The 27,619-nt window shown below is 40.8% G+C and overlaps 1 protein-coding gene and 1 non-coding gene across 3 annotated transcripts; both read right to left on the bottom strand.

The window, feature by feature from the left end:
• Positions 1-1,149: 1,149 nt before the first annotated feature.
• On the bottom strand, positions 1,150-25,304 carry ZCCHC8 (zinc finger CCHC-type containing 8). Of its 2 annotated transcripts, XM_060119279.1 has the most exons (14): positions 24,959-25,304; positions 23,735-23,777; positions 21,274-21,348; positions 19,599-19,704; positions 18,314-18,388; positions 15,727-15,830; positions 15,541-15,606; positions 14,908-14,968; positions 14,291-14,433; positions 13,859-14,001; positions 11,054-11,175; positions 9,632-9,718; positions 9,246-9,363; positions 1,150-3,444 (listed from the first exon to the last, which is right to left on the bottom strand). In XM_060119279.1, the coding sequence occupies exons 1-14, from the start codon at positions 25,155-25,157 to the stop codon at positions 2,666-2,668; spliced, it is 2,121 nt and encodes a 706-aa protein (XP_059975262.1). In that variant the 5' UTR covers positions 25,158-25,304; the 3' UTR covers positions 1,150-2,665. The 2 variants fall into 2 exon arrangements, with proteins under 2 accessions (XP_059975262.1, XP_059975263.1); XM_060119280.1 differs by lacking the exon at positions 21,274-21,348.
• LOC132503374 (small nucleolar RNA SNORA9) lies at positions 20,675-20,809 on the bottom strand. The gene has a single exon (XR_009534613.1). It is a non-coding gene; the product is annotated as a small nucleolar RNA SNORA9 (small nucleolar RNA).
• Positions 25,305-27,619: the final 2,315 nt, after the last annotated feature.

Here is a 27,619-nt window from a genome sequence, read left to right as displayed (position 1 = left end):
CCGTTGCGGAGTACAGGCTCCGGACGCACAGGCTCAGCAGCCATGGCTCACGGGCCTAGCCGCTCTGTGGCATGTGGGATCTTCCCAGACCGGGGCACGAACCCGTGTCCCCTGCATCGGCAGGCGGATTCTCAACCACTGCGCCACCAGGGAAGCCCCATTTCATGTGTATTTCAACGCTCATTTTGTCTATGGAAATCTGTAGTTCTACCTACCTTTTAAAAGGATTAGCTCAAAGGTTCTCTTTTCAGAAGTCTTCAAATACCCTCCAAACGAATACTGAAACCACTGGCCCTGTGAATTTAAAGCCAGTCCTTCCTAGGTGCCTCTCCCACCACCCCCAAAATAGCCCAGGTAGCTTGCCCGCTTCACATGGCCACATGATCCATCTCCTAAGAGGAAACCATCCATTTTCTCCTGCTAGTAGCCAAGCTCCTCTTAAAACAGATTCTATCATTTTCTTCTTTTAATGCCCCAAAGCACATAGAACAACTCAAGTGTGCCCTCCATAAGTAACTGGATAAATAGAGAAATAGGAGTCAATTTTTTAAGAAACTAGTGATTTACAGAGCTTTTGACAGAGAGGCAGTTTAATGGTTAAGAGCATGGATAGGGGGGTCAGAGTGATCTGGATTTAGATTCACCAGGTTACTCAGCCACTGTGTGTCTTAGGCATTTCCTCCAAAAATGAAGTTAATGATCCCTACTTAATATGGGGATTGTGACAATGGGGTAATAAAGCACAAAGAACCTCAACATGATTGTCTGTGGGACATGCTAGATAGATAACTGTTGGATTATCTCTGGTGTCATAGGAGACAGTGCACAATGCGGTGCTTAAGGGGCATTTAAACAACTACTTCTGTGATTTAGGGAACAGTCAAGTCTTTAGTTGGACTGGCCTCTCAACAACCACTTCTTTTTTTTTGGCCGTTTCACGTGGCATGTAGGATATTAGTTCCCCGACCAGGGATCTAACCCACTGGACTGCCAGGGAAATCCCAACCACCACTTCTTAATTGCTGACAAGTCCTTTTGACCTCTCTATGCCGCTGAAGTTTCCTTAGGTTAGGTACATAATGTGGTGGTAAGACATTTACCTGACAGAAATGTTGAGTAAGATAATGTACGTAAAAGCACTATGTAAACTATTGTAAAAGATCAGTTTTATTATGGACTTCGACTCAGAGAAAAAAGCCAAAAGTATTAAACATTTTATTCAATTTCTAGCATATTCTGTGAGGGCCTTGAAAATAAATTTCTCTCCTTCATATAATTTTTCTTCCCAGTTAATTTGGTTTCTCAAGTTCCCAAAATGAAAACCGAATCTGAAATGGTTATATTTTGCTCCCTCTGCCGGCCTGTGAGGAGAATAACACTACCTAACAGGAATCATTCAAGATCATCTAAATGTTTATTTTCATGGACTTCACTATAAAGATGTAATAGCATTCCACATAAAGACAAAAAACATAGTTTCAGCTCTATCTATGTGACAATTAAACACAATATGTTTATGTCTACTTTTTGTTTTTAACAATTATCATAGGATTCAAATCTAGAAAATTATTTTTGTACAAAGGTTAGCTGCCCTCCATTTATTTTTTTCAAAATGATTACTTTAAAAGGTCCTGCTGTTTCTATATTTAAGGCTGAAATCCACCGAAAATACCCAAACTTGTAATTTCTTTATTTCCTTGGCTGCCACTAATTTTTGCAAACAAATAATTTACTTCCAAACTTACAAGGTTGTATATACTAATTTAACTGTGAATCATTTTTTTGTATTCAAAGTCTCAGATTATGTATATGAAAACTAATTTATTAAACCTTTGTACACAAAGATGAACATACCTGTATAGCAAGCTTATATGAAGAATGAAGTTACAAAAAAGTAAAAGTGTTATTAAAACTGATGCATGTAAATAAATCACTTACAAAAATACCTGAAATGGGATAAAGCTGCTCATCCCTGATTTTTCTCATTTGGTTGACAGAGTTGAAATACGAACTTTAAACGGTTAGAATTTTTTCTTTTAAAAAGTGATATATTAAACTTACATACAGGATAATTAGCAAAATGTAGAAAGAGAAAACAATGTACAAAAGACAGATAAAAACCACCACTCCTGACAGACACAATCCAAAAATAGTATAAACCTTAACAGACTATCTCTAAACCAGATCCTATCTACGTCCCCCACCCCCCGGTCAAGGTTTTATCAGCGAGAATAAAATATAGTAAACCAGCAAGCTCAGTTTTTCTGTTCTTTAAAAGAGGCCTGACTTCAGACCACAATTAAGCCTTAGATAGTTTTTTTTTTTTTTTTTTTTTTTTTTTTTTTTTTTTTGCGGTACGCAGGCCTCTCACCGTTGTGGCCTCTCCCGTTGCGGAGCACAGGGTCCGGACGCGCAGGCTCAGCGGCCATGGCTCACGGGCCCAGCCGCTCCACGGCATGTGGGATCTTCCCGGACCGGGGCACGAACCCGTGTCCCCTGCATCGGCAGGCGGACTCTCAACCACTGCGCCACCAGGGAAGCCCTAGATAGACTGCTTTTAACATGGGAGGGACAAACAGGAAAATAATTGGACCTGTCCACTTAGTACTAATTACCAGAATGCACAGTTATAATTAAATAGCTCTTGGTGCTATGTCAAAAGCAGTTATTCAGAAGCCTTCTTGTTTTTTTGCTGGTTTCGGGGCGAGTTCTTTAACAAGTTTCTTATCCTGAGGTACATTCCAGTAGATTCCGCCATGTTCTCGAATTCAAATGGCGTTATTCCGGTTGCAAACTTGCTCATGTCAGGGACGGGGCTATGGGTGTTGGTGGCTGTTCCGGGACTGGTGTCCGTTTGAAGGAGCTTCTGGCCGCTGCCTCCATTCTTGACCTCACAGTTTGACTTGACCCTGCCGCTGTCAAGAGCACCTTTAGAGTCTACCTCAGCCGGCTCTTCCTCTTCTTTCTGGCCAGGCAAGGCAGCCTCAGAATCTGGACTCGAGGTTTGTTCACCTTCTGATTTCTCTGTACAGGTGTCTGGTACCTCAGCCTCATCTGACATCTGCTTTTCAGATGTTTTTCCCTCTGGGACAGGGAGGTCAGGCTCATTCGGACAAGGTGAAGAGGCAACCGAATTCCCGGTTAAAGGTGTGTCAACAGGAATATCACAATCACTGTTCACGCTCTCGGCCTGCTCGAGGGCCGCCCAGATCCGCCTCTGCTGCTCTTCAAGTTCCTCCAGAGTCAGCGCATCCTCGTCCATAGTCACAGATGCCGTTCTGGCCTTGGGTGAGTCACTGGGAGTGAGCGGCGGGGTGCCCTTGGGGAGCGGAGGCGTGAAGATGGGTGGAGGGGTGCTCCGGGGGAGCGGAGGAGTGCCAGGGGGCAGCGGGGGCTGAAACTGAAAAGCTTCACTGCTCGGGGACCCGCGCGGGACCTCTGCATCTGAAATGAGGACGTTGAGAAACTTTGAGTTGTCATATAGCATTTATTTGGTTTTACTAACACTTATTATTTGAACTCAGGTGAATCCAGAGGTTCACTGGCCAAAATTACTGGCTCAAGAGGGGAAAACTGGATCCTCAGATACCATGACCATCACTTAATGTCCTCAATCCACCTGAAAAGAACATCTTTTAATATAAATCCTGGTCAGAAAGGTCAGGATCTCTGGCACTGGGAACTTTAACCGAGGGAAGACTTTAACACAGTAGGAAACTGGGCTGGCACTTCAGCTGCCTAGACTCCAGAGTGGAGCTGGCAGGGCGGGAGGGTCCCTGGCTTATCTCCCAATTCTGTACCCTCAGTCTAGTCTGCCTGCCTGAACTGTGGGTTCATGCAGCCAACTGGTCACTGGTCATCACTACCTGTACGTCTCACAGACACAATAGATCCGACCTGTCCAAAACAGAGGATCTTTCCCTAAAATTCACACTCTTCCCCTATTTGCTAAGCTCGCTAATAGCACCACCGGTGGCATCCGGCTGAAGTCTCCAAAACTGAAACCGGCTCGTCATCAGAGAGTCCTCCCCCTTTCCTTCTGCTCACGCCAGGTCCTTGGCTCTCTGGGGCCCACCCTTTCCTGCAGCCTGTCATAGGTGCTGCGTTATTTTGGACCCACTACTGTTTGTCAGGAATATGAGTCCTTCCTGCCTCTGGACTCTTCTTCCTTATATTCATCCTCCAAACTATCAGTCTTTCTAAAACACAAATCTGGTCCTAATAACCTGTCCATCTCATGAGAAACTCTTTAGTGCCTTCCCATCACCTACAGGAAGAAGTCCGATCTCCTCTGGGCCTTATGAGGCTCTCACAACCAAGAATTTGCCTATTTCCACCATGTCATTTCTTACTGCCTGGCTTAAAAGACTCCAGCTGTCACACTGTTGCTGGACCAATGTGCCGTGATGCTTTGTGCTTCTGTATTTGCATTTCTCACTGTCTCAAATGCCCTAACCCTTCTCATGGCCCTGGTAAATCTCTGAATTCACCCCTCAAGATGCAGCTCGAAGTCATTCTTGGGAAGTGGCTATGACTTCATCCAGCACGGCTGCTCAGTTTTTCCTTGGTGCCACTATTACAGCTGGTAACCAGCTCTGTGATACTAACCTCTGTATGTGTCACTACAGGCCACCACATTTATATTAAAATGATGTTCACACATCTGCAATCCTAGGTGACAGAGAGCCATAACTAAGGGTAGCAGTTGTGTCTTATTAATCTTCCTGGCCTCGGGGTCTAGCAGAGGAGTCTGAAACTTACTGTGTGTTTAAAAACTTTGGAAAAGTCAACCGCATAACACAGAATCATGAAGCCTATGCAAAACCAGTCTGAACTTTATTGTATAGGCAATAAGGTCTGTGAGGAGGGTAATACACTGTCACTCAGAGTTTAAGATGTTAACTCAATCAGAAGAGCAAAGAAGGGATAAAAAAGCTGAAAGGAAGGATTAAAAAAAAAATCAGTTATAAGGGCGCCAAGAGCAATCATGTGAGAGAGAAAAGCCTGAACGAAGAGGCCATTTCTGAGACAGTGTAAAGATTTCGGTAACTGGCTGGAAACGGAAAGCCACGATTACGGGTGGATGCAGCTGCAGACGAATGGCATCTCTCGGTCTCGGGAGCTGCGAGAGAACGGGTGCTGCGGGCTACAGCAGAGAGCACAGAGGAGCAGGTGGCAGGGAGAAGGGACGGCAGAGCTAGTGACCTACTTGACAACGTATGTATTTCGTGCTTTTAAGAATAAAACATAGGGCCTCCCTGGTGGCGCAGTGGTTGAGCGTCCGCCTGCCGATGCAGGGGACACGGGTTCGTGCCCCGATCCCGGAGGATCCCACATGCCGCGGAGCGGCTGGGCCCGCGAGCCATGGCCGCGGGGCCTGTGTGTCCGGAGCCTGTGCTCCGCAACGGGAGAGGCCACAGCAGTGAGAGGCCCGCGTACCGCAAAAAAAAAAAAAAAAAAAAAAAAAAAAAAAAAAAAAAAAAGAATAAAACATAACTAAACAGTTTAACCCAAGTTTCATTTTGCACAAAATATCACAATAAACACTCTTAACATAAGAATGCTAAATGGGAAAAGGATGTTCAGGTAGTTATAGTTCACAGTTCCAAGCTGAGTCACTCTACCCACAGGTTTGCAATACGGAATCCATTTCACTTAGAACACATGATTTGCTAATGAAATTTTCCACAGGAAAATGTCCATTAGACTGACTCACTGTTTCTTCTTCTTGGGAATGAGCTGCCGACAAAAGTCACTCGAATTACTACGCCTTACAGAGTTCCGTCCCTGCAGGGTAGGAAGAAGCTGGGGACAGGGGGCCTTGCGGTGGTTCTGGGGTGGGAAGGGCCTGCCTTTAGGACCATTTACCAGGGTGTTCATAAGCCAAGCCAGTTCAGTTAGCAGACCCTCTCAGCCCTTTCATGAAGCAGCCCTATAACTGGCCTTGATAATTTGATCTGTTACTACTCACTGAATGATCACTTAAGCTGTTCAGAACGAGGGTAGGGAAGGGGGTTGCTATTCACCCCCTCAAAGACCCTGACATTCATTGTGCTGAGAGGGAACACGGGAAACAACATGTTTTAACAACAGAAGGATGGACTGGGGGTGGGAAGACACATGGAGGTCAAGACGTGTGGCTTGAGGCCTTGAGCTTTACATGTGGTCAGAGTGTTCTGATCCTGGCACTGGCCCATCTTTTAAGTCTGTGGCTTGGGCAAGAAAGCTCTTGTCACAGGGTTCTTTGTCCTCAGCAGGTGAGTGCATGTTATGGTGGCTTCTTTTAGAGGTGCGGCTGTTTCTAAAAAGGCAGAGGCTTACTGAAGCTTCTGCACAGAGGCAGGCGCTTGTAAACAAAACCAGTTGCCTCTGCTGATGGCTGCGACCAGAGGGGCCTTTAGCAGGTGGTCTGGGACCTTGAACTACATTTAATAAATGTGTGCGGGCAGGCAGAAGCCTCAGCGGATGGCAGCAGAGGCTCAGAAGCAGGCACGACTGACGAAATAATTCACTTAACAGACTGCAGGGCGAGGGGGATCTAGTGAACTAAGGCACAGGCTTTGGGGTAGCGGCCCAGCTGAGTCCTCAGGAAGTGTGGCCGAGGCAGAGACCAGATATATAGTGTGGAAAGAAGGCATTTCAGGCCTTTTAGGCACCCGGGCTAAATAGTCTTTGTTCTGCAAAGGTTCTGTCTGTCTTACAGAGAACTAAAGAGGTTCTCATTAAACTGTTTATCCCAGGGTGCGTTAGGGAAGCACTGGAGCTAGATCTTCCGCCCCAGATTCCACTGTGGGCTGACAGCCACGGGAGGAACGTGGAGGCACTAAACTTGGATTCTTTTTTTTTTTTTTGCGGTACGCGGGCCTCTCACTGCTGTGGCCTCTCCCATAGCGGAGCACAGGCTCCGGACGCGCAGGCTCAGCGCCCATGGCTCACGGGCCCAGCCGCTCCGCGGCATGTGGGATCCTCCCGGACCGGGGCACGAACCCGTGTCCCCTGCATCGGCAGGCGGACTCTCAACCACTGCGCCCCCAGGGAAGCCCCTAAACTTGGATTCTTGAGTCTCACTTCATCACATGGGCTCAGGCTGGCTCTTGATTGGTTAATTATATATGAAAGAGAAAGAGAGAGACAGACAAACAGAGAGAAACTTCCTTTAAGAGGAAGGTTTCCTAGGCCTCAGAAATCCCCTCACAAGAAACAGAAGCAGCAGCTCCCAGCACAGGGCTGAAAGTGCCTGCACGTAGTGTGTGGACCTAGTTACCGAGTGCCACCACCGCAAATTCCCGAACCTCGAGAGAAAGCAACTACATCCCAGGTGGTTCAAAATACCAAGCTCGGTGTTTTTTCCTCAGAGGTACTCTAAGTGCCTACGACCAAAATTCTCTTCTTATGGGGAAATGTCTTCCAACCTAATTTAAGTTCCCAGGTGGTGGAGTCAGAGGACTGGCACTAACTAATATCCTGGAGAGAGAGAAACCAAGAGTTTTGCCCTTACTCAGAAATCTTGGCTGTGGCCTTTTTTTTTTTTTTTTTTTTTTTTTCCTTTTTGCGTTATGTGGGCCTCTCACTGTTGTGGCCTCTCCCGTTGCGGAGCACAGGCTCCGGACGCGCAGGCCCAGCGGCCATGGCTCACGGGCCCAGCCGCTCCGCGGCATATGGGATCCTCCCAGACCGGGGCACGAACCCGTATCCCCTGCATCGGCAGGCGGACTCTCAACCACTGCGCCACCAGGGAGGCCCGGCTGTGGCCTTTGATAACACTGGGAAGTGCCGGGCTCTGGGAATGTAATTCTGTCCGGGACAACTGCTCTTGGGTTTTGGGGAATTGCTTGCTTTCAAAATTTCATAGGTATGTGGCAAAGGCTGTAATTCTGTTTCCTATGAACTCTTTGGCCTTGTTAAAAGTGAGACTAGATATTGAAGTAAGGCTGTAGGTGCTATACGTCCAGGTTGTGAACTTTACTCGGGCATCAAGACTCCTATGGTAAGAACAAGCAGAATAAAAAGTTGGGGAAAATGGTTTGGAGGCTTTAATTTTGGACTTTGAAGCTGCTAGTGCAAAATAATTCAATTTGGGGCTTTAAGGTGATTTAATCTGCAACCTTTAAATTCTCCCTGGGTGGGGCTTCCTGGCAGTCCAGTGGTTAGGACGCCGTGCTTCCACTGCTAGGGGGCACATGTTCAACCTCTGGTCGGGGAACTAAGATCCCGTGTGCCGTGCGGCATGGCCAAAAAAATAAAGTAAAATAAATTCTCCCTGGGAATCTGAAAATGGGTACTCGGGGTGGGGAGGTCTCCATTCAAATTTGAGGCAATTTACATTGCTGGCATCTTATTACTAGAGCATCTGTATGCATTTTACCCTAATGTTGCCATTTCATTTCACTTTCAGAACATCCGACATGCTACACGGGACCAGAGTAGAGGGGCGTGGTTTGTGATGGGAAACAGAACAAGGGGTGAGTTTTCATCTTAGATTCAGAGTGGACTTGGGGTTTATCCGATTAACACAAAATTCTGATCCATTCCAGAGGCTTCTGGGGGCAAAATCTAAACTACTCATCAGTAGTCCCAAGGGGAAACCCAAAGGAGTGGTGGTTGGTAGTGGGGCAAGCGGGGACTCAAAAAGGTGGGGGCATGACTGTCCTGATAACTACTGATCTGCTGAAAAGGACCGTTACAACCCTGCTTGACCACAGGTTCCACGGTAAACCCAGAGGGTTCAGAGAACAAAAGGCTGCGGGAGTATCAGAGGGGAAGGCCTTTGCTCCCTTCTGGGTTTCTGAGAGGACGGACTTTCCTCCTGGTCTCTCTTTCCTGGGGGGGAGGAGGGACCTAGTGGATTTATTTATACACTTGGGAAGAGTAACTGAGAAAGCTTGACTTAGCTCTGCCTTTCTTCTTCTCGGGAGCAAGCTGCCAAAGGGGAGCATGTTCCACTGCTTGTCTCAAAGCACGGCCCACCAGAGGGGCCGGTCCAGGTCCAGAACCACTGGGACTGGGTGGGTAGGTCTGTCTAACTCAGGTATCCAGTCGGCTGCCCAGCTGGCTCTCACACCAAGCTATGAGTCTTCCAACTGAGCTTTGATCAGTACTAGTGGAGATGCTCTGATATCCAAGGATAAAAGAAAAGATTTACTCTTTAGTTAGTGCTCATAGAGCTTCCTCTTTCTTATGGAACTCAGGAGCGTACAAATTCGCCCTACTTTCTAAAGAAATCAAAACCACGGGATGAAAGCTACCTGAGTCAAGCTCCATGTCGGCGGGCGAGGCTGCCAAGCTGCCTTCCTTCTTCGGCTTCTTTGGGCTACTAGGCCTGGGCAGAGACGAAGACCTCTTGCTGCTGGACCTCATGCTCGGCTAACGGAGAACCAAATTGAACACAAGTTAGGTGGGTCCACAAAGAACTGAACTCCATCCCTTCACTTAAATATGATGTAGAAAACCAATCTGGAGCTAAGTCCAGGTAACTGGTGAATGCAGTTACCTTTTTCCTTTGGATTCATCAGAAAACACAGAGTGCTTTATATCCAAAGAGAGAAAAGGCAATAAGATGCCTAATGAGTTACAAAATTCCTCAGATAGACGCGATACATTTTTATAAACCACACTCTGAGAATCTATTTACCGCTTGGAAGTTAGAAGTTAGGTAATTGGCAAACACGTCTTTCTGCTGACATGCCTGCATTGGTATGGAACCAAACAGCCTCCATTCCTAATAATGAAAAGAGAAGAGAAAAACAAGTATGTATTTGGAAAACGTCATGCTTTGAATAGTCTGCTGAGCTGACAGGAGGTAAGGTGGAGGTCTCAAATTACATTTCTGCTTCATATGTGACTTTTCCTTTTTGGGGAAATTAATGAAAATAATGGAGCATTGAAGGGGAAAAAAAAACCCCAACTCTGCCTGCAAAATGATCAGGACTGAACACTAAAAGACTACTTGACAAAATCGCTTGGCCCCAAAAGGTTCTACCTACGACAAGAAGAAGTTACTGGCCGTAATGACACAGACCCTCATCCGGTCTGGCTGGCTCCCGCCCCCTCCTGACGCCCCAGCGCTGTTCACGTGACTGTTAACTGCTCCCTTCTCCTAACTCGCTCTCATGCTGATTCTTCTACCTTCCGTTCTTTCCCTTTCCAAACTGAGCAATAACCTTTAAGGTTCAACATCACTCGTTTCTCTCTTATCGCCAGTAACACGTTCAACAGTGGTTCTCAACAGAAATCACTTAGGGCTCTCGTGAAACCTATAGATTCCAGGGACTAAGTCAGTTAAGTCTAGTGGGGCAGGGGCGGTGCTCAAGAATGTGCATTTCTAACGCACACCCCAAGGAGATTCTGATGTGGGCTGGTACTTGGACCCACTTCCAGAGGCACTGGTGGTCTGTACATGCAACTCAGTCCTTGATTAATTACACACGTCTTCGTATCTGTTCACTAGACTGTATGTTCAGACCTTTGGCTGTTTCTCTAAAGCCCAGTCCCTAAGAACACCTAGAATGCATTTTTATTAAAATACCACCACCACCATCACCACTAGTATGGTTAGTTGTTAAAGCCTGAAACGTAAGATGAAAGTTGGAAAAGATTAAGTGTAGCAAAACTTTCTTGTATAGGAGAAATTTTACTTTGGGGAGGGGGTGAAGAGGGAAGAGTAGGAAAAAGTTATAGTAATACTTAGATTTATTAAAGGCAGAAATTGACTTCCCAATTAATTCTGTAAAACTTATAATACTGCTTCAAACCATCCCATATTTAAAAAAAATAATCTTTTAATTTTAGAATAGTTTTGGATTTATAGAATCACACCGTTCTATTTTAGCTCCTTTTCTCAGGGCATAAAATTGGAAAAAACTGTGGGATTTTTTTCTTTTTGATGAATTCAAGATTTCACTTAATATTCTAATCAACATAAAGGAAATTAAAAAGTTAAACACAAAAGTAACACATTTACTTCTTTATGGAACAGTACTACATAAGCTAACATTTTGAACAATCTACATAAATAATGTCACATCCCAGAAGAATAAAAAACCAACACACTTACATCTGAAATTCCTCTGGGAGTAGATATATTAAAACCTGGATAGTTTACCAATTTCGAGAGATCGTAAGTGACACTTTTATTTTGTTGTACTTCTCCAGCTTCTGTTTCTCCATCAGCACCATCTATCACAGACCATCAAAAAGCTTAATATTGCTAGATGCCCATATAAATCCCTCTCCAGACCAAAAGCAGACTTGGAAAGTGCTTAGATTCATGACCACAGAATTATTCCGAGAATAGCTTTAATTATAATTTGTCTGAACCATTAGATTAGAATTTTTAAACAACATGGACATATTATTTTGATAAAAATAAACATTTAAAATCTTGGAAACTTTAGTTTTTCCATGAGTTATTTGAAAAGTCTGTTTTGCACTGGTCTTACGGTTTGCCTAATCCTCTATTCCAATTCTTTATTTAATAAACATTTACATAATGGTTACTGTATATGAGCTAGTGTTTTCTTTTCAGATAGTGTTTTAAACAGTTCACAAGTATTCATTCGCTTAATCTTCACAACAACCCTAAGAGGTACATACTGTTAAAACTACTTTACAAAAAAAAAAAACACTTTACAGATGAGAATAGTCTTTGAAGGATACTTGGGAACCACTTCATTATTTTGAAAAGTACTAAATAAATCGAACATTTTATTTTGCTAGTCCCATGTCTATATACCTAAGGAAAACAAATAGTTGATGAGAAGTTTCTCTTTATAGAAGTTTTCAGGATAAGAAGCCAAGTAATGAAAGAATAAGAATATAATCAGAGTGTCACCCATCATTAACAGATAGATACAGGCAGTGATCACCAATGACTGACCCCACTGCAATTCACAGGAAACAGAGGGACAGAGAAACACGCTAAAGCAACACCACAGGGATGCGCCGGCAACATCTCGAAAACTCAAAAGGACAAAATACAGAGTTTTGTTAAAAACAAGAAAGGGAACTTACAGATTAAAAGAGATTTAAGAGGCTCTCAATGATCTACAATCTTTTGTCCAAAGAATCCCTATTCAAATAAATAAAGAGAGAGAGAGAGAGAGAGAGAAAACACAGAAATGCAAGCACCTACAGAGTGGCAGGAGCAATGATAATTTGAATGTCAGCATGACTTGGGGATATATTAAAAGGCTGTGCTGGGGCTTCCCTGGTGGCACAGTGGTTAATTATCCACCTGCCAATGCAGGGGACAAGGGTTCGAGCCCCGGTCCGGGAAGATCCCACATGCCGCAGAGCAACTAAGGCCATGCGCCACAACTACTGAGCCTGCGCTCTAGAGCCCGTGAGCCACAACTACTGAAGCCTGTGTGCCTAGAGCCTGTGCTCTGCAACAAGAGAAGCCACTGCAATGAGAAACCCGCGCACCGCAACGAAGAGTGGCCCCCGCTGGCCACAACTAGAGAAGGCCCACACACAGCAACAAAGACCCAACACAGCCAAAAATAAAATAATAAAATTAAAAAAAAAAAAAAAAAGGCTGTGCTAAATATTCTTTGGTACTACTTGAGGTGGGGGGGGTTGGTAAATTTTTTATTCAGTTTTCATTTAATTAATTAATTTATTTATTTTGGCCGTGCTGCGCGGCATGTGGGATCTTAGTTCCCTGACCAGGGATCGAACCTGCACCCACTGCAGTGGAAGTGCAGAGTCTTAACCACTGGACTGCCAGGGAAGTCCCTACATTTTTTATTTTTATTTTTAATTACCTAATATCTAGAAACACTTTCATTTTTTAAAAATGTAGAGCATTAGAGATAATACTAAAATCTTAAGCCCAATCCTGTTTTCCTTCTCAGGGATAACCACTGTTGAGTTTGCTGTATATTGGTTAGGACTTTAAAAATTTTTATATAAAAACTTATTTACTATCTACCAGATACCAGGCACTGTGCTACATGATAAATAAATAGATACAAATTGTGACAGGACATGAAGAAAACAAACAGGGTGAAGTGATAGAGACTGGCAGAACAGGTGGGTAAACATGGGAGAGACACCTTTAAATAAAGTGGTCAGGGAAGGCCTCTATGAATCTAAACCCTGAAATCTAGGTGGTTCTTGGTTAAGATCTTTTAAAAATATCTTTTACAAATATAACTCCTCATAGAAAATATAGAGCATTGTTTCATCCGTGTGGGTTTTTTTTTTTAATTTAAGATCAATGGTATCATAATATGTAAGTCATCCAGAAACTTGCCTTTTAAACTCAGTATTGCATAGGGATTTTGACACGTTAGCTCCATGGATTTACTCCATTTTTAAAAACACTGCAGGGATTCCACCCCCCAGATCTACCACGGTTTACTTAGCCATTCTCCTTTAGGGCCTTAATGTTGTTTTTTATTTTTCACTATCATAGTCAACGTTAAAAAGTATCTTTATATACATACATTTCCTTGTGCGCACGTGTGAATATTTTTCTAGAGGAGGTACCTAAGAGAAGTTCTAGATCATAGGAGGGTTTATTTATTCTAACTTTTATAGGTCTCCTGGCAGAGATGGATATATTTCTGTTACCATTACTGAGAAAGGAAAGAGTTTATGAGGTCTCGCTGGAGAACTAATACCTTGCTAGGTAGTCACTGAGCAAGTCCAGATAACCACCTGATAACTCTCAATGAAGTTTTAGTTCCTTCCTTGTAAAACAAGGGAAACACCATCAAGATATTTTTTAGTTAACTCAGCACACACTAAATAAGCCAGCCATTCCCACCCTATTTTACTGTGATTCTTTAATTTAAAAAAAAAAAAGAAAAAGATAGAACACTTAAGCTGACTTATCTAACTGAACATACTATACCTTTTCCATCATAGAGTGCAAGCCCTGAGGTCTCTAGTTCGGCCTCTTTGAGCCAGCCTGGTGGGTATCCTAGCTGGCGCATTCGATATATAAAAGGTGGAAGACTCTTGTCCGTCACACCCAGTGCATCCTGAAGTTCCTCACTGAGTAAAAATAAAAGAGGAAGAAAACTACTGTATTCTTGTTTGGATGAAAATACATACTGGTCTGATATTTTAAAACTCTTCTATGTCTTATATTACACACCTGTGCCACGGTGCCTATCAAACACATAGTTAAAAGTCCAGTAAATGTTTTTGGATTAATTGATGTACATTACATAGAGCCTTGCTAGAGAACACTTATATCTTGATTATTACCCTGAAGATCCACAGAACGTTCCAAATAGTGGGTAAGTGGAAATGACATTCTATGGTAAAATGACAGAGGTACCTAATAACTCCTGGCTTGAATCTTCCAAATCTTTCTTCTACTTCTTCTGCATGGTATCGCTGCTGAAAATTCTGATTGCTTGTCTCACCACAGGCATCCATATACTCTTTTCTCTTCTCACTTATTCGAGCAGCATTCCGAGGCTAAATCATAATGTGTTTGGAAAGAATGGTATCGAGCAGTTTAGAAATATTTCAGAAATTCAATAAATATAAGCACTTTTTCTAGGTCAAGCACACAGATGATTTCAGTTTTAATGCATAAGGGACAGGTATAAAAGAGAGTGGATACTTCAGAAAAATAAGCAAAGAAGAGAAGCAGTCCTTTAATTTCGTATTACCTTGGTACTATCATAACATAAAATAAAGTTTTGAAAATAAGTTGTGTAAAAATGAACTCTCATAATGTTTTATTCATCTCAAATACAGAGTACTGTAATAAATTATTTTTAAAAAAATCTAATATCTTTAAAACTTATGTATAAATTTGGAAAGATTTCAAAATCAAGGACTATGGGAAAGACAGAAAGTTTCTTCACATCACACAATGCCATAGATGTATTGAAAACATTAGAAAGCTCTGGTTCAAAGATTTTTTTTTATATGAGAAAAATTTACCATTGGGCAATCTTTCATTTGATGCTCTTCAGAACCACAATTGAAACAGTGAGGCTTTGGCCTATTTGGTCAAAAAACAAAGATTTTCATAATGTAAATAGAAATATAAAAGCAAATCAACAAAATTCTGTACGACAGCAACGTGTATCAGAGACAAGAAAGCATGTAGATCGCCAATTATTATCTGCAAAAATGAGAACACTTTCACTTCTTGTGCTCAGTGATTTAAACAAACAGTACTTTTGACCAAGTCTTTTAACCAAGAACCCTTGTGTTCCCGACTAATCTGTTACCTCTGAGTTTTGTCAGTGGCTAATAATAGAAGAACCAAGGCAAACAGATGATCATATTTTCCTTCAGGTAACTTGGAAAGGGGTAGATGGTTATAAGACAGCAATCAAATTGACAGCAGTAATTATACCTTTCCACCCACCCAGGCACATCAGGAGTGAACCAATGAATTCCAATATGACTGACTTAAACATTTAACATGTCTATATATTGAAATTCTAGTTTACTCTGTTTATTTATCATAAGCTAGCAATAAAGAATATTAACTTTTCAAGCTAAAAGAGTTCATGGTTTTGGTTAAAAAACAAGAAGAAGAAAACAAAAGCAACTCCCCACACAAACCTTTTTGCCTTTACTTGTATTTCTTGCCCTTCTAGAGAAACAATGTGGCTGAAGACTTGCTGGTACCTTTAGTGAGTTTTATTAAGGAATAGTTATCATAGTCTGCAAAATTTGGTTTGTTTTTTTTTTTTAAAGGTGAACTTAATGGCAAGATGCATAAAGATCTTCATTCACTATGTAGGATACTTGGGTATTTCCCATCCTTCCGTAAGCTGAGGGTTTTCATTTAGTAGCGGTTGCCCCAATTTATCAAGGCAAAAATTAGTAAAATACAGGACACTTCCTACAACCTGCAGAAAACAAGTCAAAAAATATTGCTATTTAAGCAGGAAAAAAAAAGACATTAAATAATGTAAGACTATGATTAATTGTTTTAACAATTTATTTCTGGATGAAATTATTAGAAATAATAATCAACTCCCTAGTTAAAGGAGCCACATTCCGATGTGTAAGTAAGATCTCCATCACTGAATTCCCCTCTGTGGCCTAGATCACTGAATTTTTCCTGTTGGATCACTACTATCAGTTGCACTTTCTCCAGACTTATAAAACAAAAACTTGTCAACAACTCTTATATTCCCTCCAATTTCCCATTTCTTTGCTTCCTTTTGCAGCAAGATCCTCAGACAGCTGTCTATATCTCTATAGTCATTGTTTCCACTTCCTTTCCTCCCAATCACTCTTTTCCCTTCCTTCCAATTTTTGGGAACAATTTCCTACAGAAAAGTTGAAAAAAATGGTACAAGGAACACCCATGTACCCTCCATCTAGATTGGACAATTGTTAACTGACATTTTTGTGTGCACATCTCTACACACACACACACACACACACACACACACACTTTTTACTGAGCCATTTTTTTTTTTTTTTTTTTTTGCGGTATGCGGGCCTCTCACTGTCGTGGCCTCTCCCGTTGCGGAGCACAGGCTCCGGATGCGCAGGCCCAGCGGCCATGGCTCACGGGCCCAGCCGCTCCGCGGCATATGGGATCCTCCCAGATCGGGGCACGAACCCGTATCCCCTGCATCGGCAGGCGGACTCTCAACCACTGCGCCACCAGGGAGGCCCTACTGAGCCATTTTTAAAAAGTAAGTCGACACCACTATCATCTTAGTCTAAGTCACTATTTTCTCCAGCTTGAGGTTAATACAATAACTTCCTACCCGGGTTCTAGCTCCCACACATAACCAGCTACAGACTCTACTCATGACACTGCCCCCCTAAACACTTCAGGATGAGCCTTCTAAGAATAAGAACATTCTACAAATCACAATACCACTGTCATGCTTAAGAAAATTACTAACACCTTAAAATCATCTATATCCAATCTGTTTTCAGTTTTCCACAATTTTAAAGACATGGGGGTGCTGGGATGATGAAGAGCCCACAGATCTTACTGAAAAGATTTACAAGGTATGTACACATCTCTGCAAATGTGATAAAGGCTGATATTTGCAGGGGTTTTAGATCACCCTATAAATGTCAAGTGGAAGAGCTAGAACCAGTGATTGGATTGAGTACAAGAAGCACATCTCAGCTCAACTCTTAGAGAGCGGAAATTTCTATCACAGGTGTGAAGAAGGAAGTGGTTTGCCTCATTTTCTAAAAAAGTGAATTCCAAGTTACTGGAAAGACTCAAGAAAAGAGCAAAATGCTCTAAGGGCACTTTAAAGAAAGATTCCTGAATTTGAATTAGATAACTTCATTTCCCTTTTAAACTCTAAGGCTCTGGGATTTACAGTGGCACCTGCCTGGAAATGGGGGATTTTGCACTTACTAATTTAGTCTAAATTGTGGTACATCAATGGGACACAATACTCCATGAACATGAAAACTAGTCTTCCTTTAATGGAATCCAGGATTACATCATCTTCTTTAAAAATTTTTAAGTTGCAAAATCACACCACTACACTGCATTGACACTGCTGAATTTTGCATAGGTACTGAAAGGGCTAAATGTAGGTTCATCCCTGTAAATCGTCTTCTGTTTTTCACCCACTACTGGAGTCTGTCCACATTTAAAATTTCCTATCTGCCACCTGTTATATTAGCTATATATCCCTCTCAGCTTCACCCATCTCTAAGTTCCACAAGCATGCTTCCTATATCTTCATCCAAGTTCTTAAAAATGAGTAGAGGTGGGAGAGAGGGATAAATAGGTGGAGTAAAGAGAATTTTTAGGGCAGCGAAACTACTCTGTATGACAGTCTCATGCTAGATGCATATCATTATGAATTTGTGCAAACTCACAGAATGTACACCACCAAGAATGAACCTTAATGTAAACCATGGACTCTGGGTGATAATGATGTGTCAATGTAGGTTCATCAATTGTAACAAATGTACCAGCTGGTAGGGGCTGTGGATAGTGGGGGAGGCTATGAATGTCTGGGGGCAGAGGATACATGGCAAATCTCTGTACCTTCCACTCCATTTTTCAGTGAACATAAAACTGCTCTAAAAAAAAATCTATTAAAAAAAGAAAAAGCAAGAAAGGAAAGAAGATGAACAGAGAGGATAGTCAAGAGAAAAATAAAGTCCTCCAAAGTATATCTATTGTGCCCCCAGGCCACAATGAAATAGTTATTAAAAAGCAAACTATGGTATTTAGAGGCTGAAGCCTACACTGTTGCTTACAACAAATTTAATGAAAGAATGTGTGATTGTCTGACGACATATGACTATACCACTTTATCATTTAAATGTCACCCAATGGACATAGGATAGGAAACATATCTGCAGAATTCAAAACTTAAATGTCCAAACTTACACTAAAAGCTTCCTTATTGTTAACAGCACTGGATTCTTCTACTTTATGGTCCTCTTCTAGCATAACACTGGAAGGCTAACACGAAGAGAAACACACATTACAAAAGGTAACCAATTTTTAACAACTTTAAATTTCAAATATTAGCAATCTGAACACACTCACTTTATTTTCTAATACATACCATTAAGGTATATAAAATTTTGAATTCATTGTTGTCATAATTAGGGTGAGTTGAGAAGTTAAGCTAGGTAGGAAGGTTTATGAAAGAAATCTCCCAAGTGGGAAAGTTAAAAAGATATATAAAAGATAGTATCTTCTGGAACATTAGCATACACTATGACTTTTTTTTAAAAATTATTTTTACACTATGACTTTTGTGTTAACAAATATTAATTATGGAACTTTCAACACTTAAACTGACAAGACAGACTTTATCTTGAAATCAGATAATCAAAGATTAAAATAATATATAACTTGATATTACTGGTCAATACTGATATTACAACCCTTACAGACCTCAAGCCACTCCAAAATTCTGAAGTGTTTCCTGAATCAAATATTAATATTCAATGTTTTGTTTTTTTCAGTATGTTTTTTATTGTTAAATGTATTTGGTTCTGTGAATCTTTAAAAATTATATCTGATAGGTGAAAACTAAAGGTGATAAACAAAAAATTAAATTAATTAGAATACTCCATTCTCCAACCTCTGAGGATAAACAGCTAAAGATCCTTATTTGAGAGACTCTACTTACCTTAATTTTTAATTAAAAAGAAAAAAAGCCCAGAAATCATAATTCTGATTTTCTTAAGGTAAACTCATGCCCTAATATTCAGAGTGGAATCTCTCAGATTTCTCTGGGCATGCTGTTGATTTTTAAAACAAGTAGAAGGGAAAGAAAGGATGGCATATGAACCTGTTCATTTTAGATAAAAAGAATCCATCTTTTATAAACCCCAGAAACAGAGATTTTTTTTTCTGACCTAAAATTAATTTTCTGCCCCAAACCACGTGTCCAAGTCAGGGAATGGAAAATAAAAAGGCTTCAGTTTTGAGTGCAGCCAGGTGTGAATATGACTCCCTGAGAAAAGCAACCGTGATCCAAAAGAAAGCCCTGTGGCTGCGCTGGTCAGACTGTGGAGAAGGAAGCCCGGCTGCAGGATGGGAGGTGAACAGTCAATCTCAACAGTCATTCTGGTTTTGATTCAAGAGGATCCCCGGAGCCTAACAATTGACGGTGAAAAGCATAACCTACTAATCTTAAAGTCTCTTAAGTTTTAAATACCTGGGGCAAAAGATTAAAGGAAGTCTTTTCCACATCATTTTTCTGCTGTTCCTCAAATCTTTTTACTAAATTTGATACAAATTCCTCTATTTCTTGATGATATTGCCTGCGTAAGAGGACAAAATGGTCAGAACCCAGACAGAGTAAAACATTGACTTGATTGAGTTTTATGCATTTTTAGAAGATGTCATGTGTAAATTTTGTTATTTTGTTTTTCAGAGTTTATCAAATCGCTGATTCTTTGAAACACTCAGGAATCTATTCCTTAGGAAAAATATATACATCGTTGTCAGTTAATAAAATGATTACAATAACCTAACTCAGTGCCTAGGAAGTAACAGCTGGCAAATACTTACGCAAAGACTAAATGGATTTTATTTATAAATTTTACATACTTAATTTTTGAATATGTAATACATGTAAATGGTTCAAAATTCAGAAGAACTGAAAGGGTGAGTTACATAACAAAAACCTCCCTTCCTACCCTGTCTCTCAGCCCCTTATTTCTGCAACACAGAGATAATCAATGCATTCAGCTCTCCCACATCCTCCTCCCAGACACCCTCTCTGCACATATAAGGAAACACCTATGTAAATATTACACTGGAGAAAAAAAGACCAAAATGCAATGCAAGAAAAACGACTGAGGTCTATTTTCCCCAGCCTTCCAGGTCAAGAACCACGTTCATCCAATGTTCTTCAGTGCTCGGTTCAGGAGGGGCCAAAAGAGCCAACCTCCTCTTTACAGACTTGATCCGTCAGGTCCCGTTAGCTCTGACATTGTAAGATTTCTGCAGGCACAACGCCAGGTGAGCGGTGCAGACGTTAAGACTGCCAAGAGCTTGAGTCAGAGGCCGATTCGGACGGCGACAGCGGCGCTGGAGCCCCGCGTGCCCAGCACCGTGCTGCTCCTGTGCCCACCACAGGCTGCTCCCCACTCCCAGAGCCTCAGGTTCTGCTTCTGCTGAGCTGAAGTAGCCAACGGACCTGCCACACAGGTAACACCCTATGTACGGTCCCTTTACCTTGCCGGGCGCCTAAGATAATATGATTAAGTGACGCTGAAGGGGGCAAGCAGGTGTCTGAAGTGTCTATGACCATGCTCTGAGGAAGGGATAGGTCAAGGCCTCAAACCATGTCAGCACATTCTAGCAAGCACTGCAGGAATGCACTGAGTCATGCCAGACCCAAGCATGCTGGAAGGCTTGCAAAGGTCTAGTTTTGCTATTAAAAAGAAAAAAAAAAATCACGTGGGTAAGCTTTGAAGATAGCCAACAGGGAAAACGTAGTTCCCTGATTGTGGTAGAGAAATGGTTAAGATTATTTATGGTGGTAGCGGTGACTTTTATTTGAGGCTATTTATTGGGTTCTTACAGGTGCTCATTTAGCTACTTAAGAGGTAGTTACTATTAGTGTCCTGTTTTCCAGTAATGAAACTGATATGCAGAGAGGGTCAGTGACCTGTCCAGGTTCACAGACAGAGAACGTAGAGGAGTCCAGCTTCAAATTCAGGTTTAGATGACTCTAATGTCCTCACTCTTATCATGATTCCATAAATTTTAAGTAAAAGAATAAAGATGGTACATAAAGTAAAAATGAAAACAGCGTATTTACAGAAGACACTGTATCATAAATACATCAGCTCATAATATTTAGGAAAGGGAAAATTACTTACTTTGAAATAACATTGTTCATAAATAGAATCTGAAATAAAGGTCCATCTAATTTAGTATTGTTCACCAATATTCCACTAAAACAGAAGTTAAAACATATTCTTAGAAGACATTAAAGTAAAACTTGCATATGTATATATAAACACTGAACCTTTATAATTCTTAAGTACCAAAGATCATATAATATTTTACAAATAAGATCAAGAACCACAAAGAACTCCAGTTTTACCCACTTTAACAGTTTTTAGGGGTATCTTTTACATTACATATTTAAAAAAATATTTCATAAAAAAATTAAAAACTACAGTTAATCTTTCAACCGAAAAGCTTCTTTACCCAATGGCTGTTTGTTTACAAACTGAGGGGAGGGAGGAATTGAATAAAGCAGGTAACAAGAATATATTTCTGAAAGAATCAGTGAATTTGGCTTGGAAATATATGGGAAATTGAAACACTTTATAAATAAATGGGTAGACTCTTTCTGGAGGGCAGAAAGAGTCACTTTCCTAGGGGTTTGCACTAAGTAGCTCAAATCCAAAATTTTAAAGTAGAGATGTAAAAAGTATCTCATTCCTGAGTTTGACTTTCAAATACTGCAAAAAACAGAACTAGACTGCAGCCTGGAAATCTGCTATATATCCCTTCGGTAACCTGGGAGCAGCTGAATCTCTGATTCCTCCACACCTGCCTCAAATCTTTCTACCTGTACAGCACGTGAAATAAATCAATCTGAATGTGGAATTGCCCACATCAAGTAGACAAATAAAATTAAAATATGAAGACACCCAGAAACTTGCTTCAATTTGCACAAACTTCAGTTTTAAAAAATACATCATGTTTCTAAAAACTGCATGCAATTGCATGACCCTTGACTGGAGTTCAGCTTGAGAAATCAGCAATAAAGACATTCAATTGGGGACATCTGAATCTGGTTGGGAACGTTATTAAGGAAATCTCGCCAGTTATTAGGTGTGATCATGGTGTTGTGGTAACATGAAAGTCTTTAGAAAAAAAAATACATGCTGAAATATTTGGGGTAAAATATGTATATGGAATTAGAAGAAGGAAATATGGCAAAATACTGTTAAATCTAAGTGATGAAAATATGGGTATTAACTGTACTATTCTTTCCACTTTCTGTACGTTTGAAAATTTTCATCATATAAATAAAAAACAGAAGAAAAAAAAACACCCCACAGTGTTTACTGGATAAAAAGAAGAGACACTTCTGATCATGAAATTTCCAAAAATAAGGGTTAAATCAAGAGATGTAGGGTACAATTTTATCTAAATAATTTTATGTTTTTCTTCCTCAGTGTTCTGTAGAAAGCTCTGTCAGTCTGACAATGTGGAGGACACCAATTAAAAAAAAAAAAAATATATATATATATACACACACAACACACACACATATATATATATATATATATATATATATTCCTTTTTCAGGATACTAATGCTTGCTTCTTATAAATTGGCAAAGCCTATGATGCTGTAATCATTTGAATTCAGGTGATTATAACCCCCTTATAAATAAATATTTAATGTTTAAATGAACAACTCTATTACAAAGCATATGCTTGTCTAAATAAAATATCTTTACATATATAAAAATTGTGATTTTTTAAGAATCCTAGTTACATTCAATATGTTTACTACCTAACCAAAAATAAGTGTAGATCTACAAAGCGTGCTCACATAGAGGAAGGAAAGTAGCGCATAGAGAAGTTATTCTTTAGATATATTCTGAAATATGTCTAAATTCTAAATATGTTAAATTCTAAAATTTTAAAGTTTTAGTCACCAGTGTAGCCAGTTAATTCAGCTGGTACCAGGGACAAAAAATTCCATGTGAAACTGCATCAGGGTACCCCATATTCTGAAAGCCTTAACATACCATTCTGTGTAATAAATTTGTACTTTAAGAAATATTTTAATTTAGTGACTACTAAATAAATTTAATTACAAAATATCAACATTTAATCTTCTATTAAAATCAGATGCCTGAATGCAAATTTACTCACTGTACTTTTTTCAAAAGCAACTACCATCTCTTCTTCTAAAATGCTGCATCTTGCATTATTTCTATTTATGAACACATTTTAATTGTATAAATAAATCTTCAGCTAGATTAATACTGTAATCTGAATTCTAACTTACCAGAAACGTTCACTGAATAGCAACAGCTAGGTTGATAACTTGCCTGTTCTGAACATTAAGTCAAAAACTTTGTGTTTCACACATATTTTCACCCAATAAGTCAGTTTTCAAAGTTTAATACGGTTGTGAGAATTCAAATTTTACCCTCACAAATTAAAAATAAAGGATCATTACTACGCTTTATTGAGTACAAAATGGTATAAAAATCCTAAACACCCTTTTTGCAAAAAAACAACTGTGATTAAATATTAATGTTGGGATAAAAAATAAAGGACATTATGGTGCAAATTCAAGATCTCATACCTTGGTCGAGTCAGAATGTTCAATTTTCTTTTAAGTTCTTGATGTTATTACTTGTTAAGGAGTATAAGCCCTGATTAAATAGAAATAGGAAGATCATAAAATTCAACTACTAACCTCACTTTTGGTGTCAATGTTATAAACATATGTTATAAACGTTAAAAGACAAATATTTTGAGGATGACACACTTACTGACCTCCTGTTTTGTTGCAGGGCTAGGTATCTGGATCTAAAAACTAAAATAGAGTTTTCATCCCTTCCAACATGGTATTTCTAAGGCAGGGGCACATAGTTCAAAGAGACTAACAGACTAAACCGAAAATGTTATGCAGCGTAACAGACTGTTAAGACCTGAAGAATCTAGGATGGAATCTATGAACGTTCACTGTAAAATCCTTTCAACTTTTCTGTATTTTGAAATTTTTCATAATAAAATGTCGAGGAAAAAGGCATTATGAAAAAATGACTTCGAAAACCTTAAAAGATGATTTACCAACCACCTTCAGGGGTTTTTACACTAGAAAAACTACCTGAGCCAAAATTACTTGCATGTATATTACAAACAAAAAAACACCAAAAATTCTCTAAAAATGGAAATAAACATATTAACACTTCTTGCTAGAAAGGTTGTAAACATGTAACTAAAGGCAAACGGAAACTTATTTGGCGCCTTTTCCCTAGGGGTTTGCAATGGACCTTAACCACGGAAGCTATTTCAAAGTGGAAGAACTTTAAAATGAATCCCCCAAGTTCATCAAACAATTAACCATTTCTCTCTGCATGCCTCGACTCCTTAACGCCCCCAACTGCACATCCTAGCACCACAAACTTTTGCCCCGCCCTAAAGACACATCTGCGCCTAGGTCTAAGCATCCGGTATCTCCTACAACTACAGCGTGATTGCAACAACTTTAGCTTGGCTCCAAAAAAGGAGATCGGATAATGACTCCAAAGAGGGGAAGAGAAGTGGTGAAGAGTCTACAACTGAACAGTTAAAAGAGTCCGGAATAACGCTAAAAACCGACACCAGACTGGGGGGGCGGGAGGAGCGAATAAGGTCCAGGATACGGATCCCAGAAGGGGAGATGTCTGCGCCGAGGCCTCGGGGACAGCTTACGCAACCCGAACCCGCGATTCTCAGCCTCGTGGAATTTCCGCCCGCACCCTCCCGGGGACGGCACACACCACACTCCCCAGTGACAGGGCCCAGCGAGCGGGAAGGATATTCTCGGCGCGGAGCTGCTCGATGGTTTCCTCGTACTGCCGAAGCCGCTCCCGCAGCTCCGCGTCGCCGACCCCATTCTCGTCCTCCTCGTCGCCGTCGTCGTCCTTGAAGAGGGTGTGAACTGGCTTCGGAGTCGACTCCTCTAGGTGGTCAAACGCCTCGAACAGCTCTAGGTCGCCGAAATCCACCTCCGCCGCCATTTTGGGCTATGGGAAAGATACGAGAAGAGGCGGAGCTGGCCCCCCGGCCGAAGGCAAAGGTTGTTGGGCGGCACCGCTCTCCAGGGCTCCGGCCGCCCTAAGCCACCCAGTACGGTTTCCTCCAAACGTACGCCGCCGAAGCTGCAAAATAGGCGGGCCAGTCCTGTGAGACTACAACTCCCAGAATGCAATGGTGTCTCTCATACCCACTCTGAGGTTGCTCGGGAGCAAGGCATGCTGGGATATGGGTTTCTAAGCGACTCTTAACTCACTGTTTGCATTGCATACTGGGATTGGTCCTTTATAACGTGAAGAAAGCCCAGCTACATCAGAATGTGTTACAACAACATGAGTTGTCTCATGCATTTAAGGCTGCAAAAAATCAGAGCACGATGTACGGCTTATCACAGATTCTGGTGAATAAGGAACTCCAGTTTTGCCACAGACTACCTTTGTGATCTTGGAGAAGCTACTTCAGTTTACTGGGCTTGTTTCACTTTGTCATGAAGAACTAGCTTGATCTTAGATTATTTTAGATTTGTCTGTTGCAGTTTTTGGTGATTTCTCTCCTTCAATCACTCATTCATTCAGTAACATTTATTTACCGAGTTCAATGTGCCAGGCACTGTTCTAGGAACTGAGGGTGTAAGAGTGAGCAAACTAGAGAAGTTCCTGCTTTCATAGAGGGTACAGTCTAGCAAAAGAAAGAAACAAAAAATAAACATACATGTTCCCGCTCTTGGGTCAAAGTGGATGTTGATGGGTATTCATCATATTAAGAGATAAATATGTGAAATAAAAACAGGAATGGATATGTAACAAATTTGACATTTCTGTGGGAGTCAGTGAATCGAAGAACTGAGGTTTGAACTGAATTATGAAGTGTTAGGAGGGCAAAGTTGGTGGTGAGTATGGGGGATGGAATTAAGAGAGTCCTAGTCTGAAGAAATGGCGTGTAGAACGAAAAGGCAGAGTGGAGCAAAATGAGGCTGGAACATTAGGCAAGTACTCACATTAGGGACATTGTCTCCATCCCCAAATTGGCAAGTCATTTCAACATTTTAAACAAGTGGTGGGTCTATGACCCACAAATTTTCATTTTGGTAAGATGGTCCTGATGGCATGATAGGAAAAGGACTGGCGATGGAGCAAATGTAAAATTCCAAATCTAGTAGACTGATAGATTTTTGTAATAAGATCAACAAATGTTAGCTTGGATTAGGGTAGTGGCAACAGTGCTGAAGAGCTGATATTTAATAGTGAATATTTAAAAGATAAAATTAAAGCAACAGAGATAACTGAAGGGTTGTACATAGGGAATGAGAGAAAAGGGTGGTGAATTATTTGCCAGGATTCTGACTTAAGAAACTGGTTAAGTAAGTGATCATTTGAGATAGAGAAAAAAAATCATTTGATGTTGACCAGTTTTGGGAGTAAAGGGTGAGTTCCATTTTGGCTATGTGGTACCTCGAGGCAATTTTATTCTTATAAACAATTTTATCCTTATATAACTCTAGTTAGGTAAGTAACTAGACTAGTGGAAGAAATTTTTGAAGCACTAGTATATTTGAAGGTAAAATTTTCGGGCTCAGTGGAGGTGTATATTACACAGATATTTGGCTAAGCTCCAAAGAGGACTGAACTAAAGGTTAGCATTTGGCTGGTTCACATTTTTATGGAAAGTAAATACAAAGATGGTAGAGAATGAGACTGCATAGTGAAGAACAGAGTGGGAAGGAAGTCTAGGAGTGAGCCCTAGAGGGCTGGGATTTAGGATGAGACAACTAGAGAAATTGATGCGCAGCCAGTGGGAGAACTAGGAGAGGGCCCCAGAGAAATTATATTTAAGTATATACTTAAATCATCTTTTGGCCATGAAATTAACTTGGAATGATATATAACACAATTTCTGCTTCTATCTCCTTCCACCAACCCACTATAGTATTTAAGTTTTCTAATTTAATCACAAACAATGATCACCCAAATTGGAAGCATCATCTTTGAATTTTCTTATCCTCCAAGCCAGTTGCTCTCACAAAGCTCATCAAAACCTTGCCTCAAATAGTGTGGCCTTCTTGTCTTACTGCCATGCCTTTAAAGAATCTCCTGGACAGCAACTTATGTTCCCGTCGCATACAAGAGTAAAGCCCCAAACATCCATCACGGAGTACCAGGCTTTGACACGGAAAGCACAGTAACAGGCAGGAAAAAGGGGAAACAAAGTTTAAGCATATAAAAGCTTCCCTACAAACTCATTTCAAATTGAGCCAGCAGTTAACTGGCCCCCACCCCCAGGACTCCAAATAATTCCTTCGTAAAGTTTAATTATACAAATTGCAGTTACCTATATGCCTCCCTCTAAATCTGCATTGTCCAGGATGGTTTCCCCTGGCTGTGTGTAGCTATTAATAACTTTAAATATGACTAGTGCCAATTGGGATGTTAAAATATAAAATACCCCC

Source organism: Mesoplodon densirostris, chromosome 15 (genome assembly GCF_025265405.1).
Source record: "Mesoplodon densirostris isolate mMesDen1 chromosome 15, mMesDen1 primary haplotype, whole genome shotgun sequence".
NCBI lineage: Eukaryota > Metazoa > Chordata > Mammalia > Artiodactyla > Ziphiidae > Mesoplodon > Mesoplodon densirostris.
Note: the sequence above shows the minus strand (reverse complement) of the source record. Positions and strands in the feature narration are given on the sequence as shown.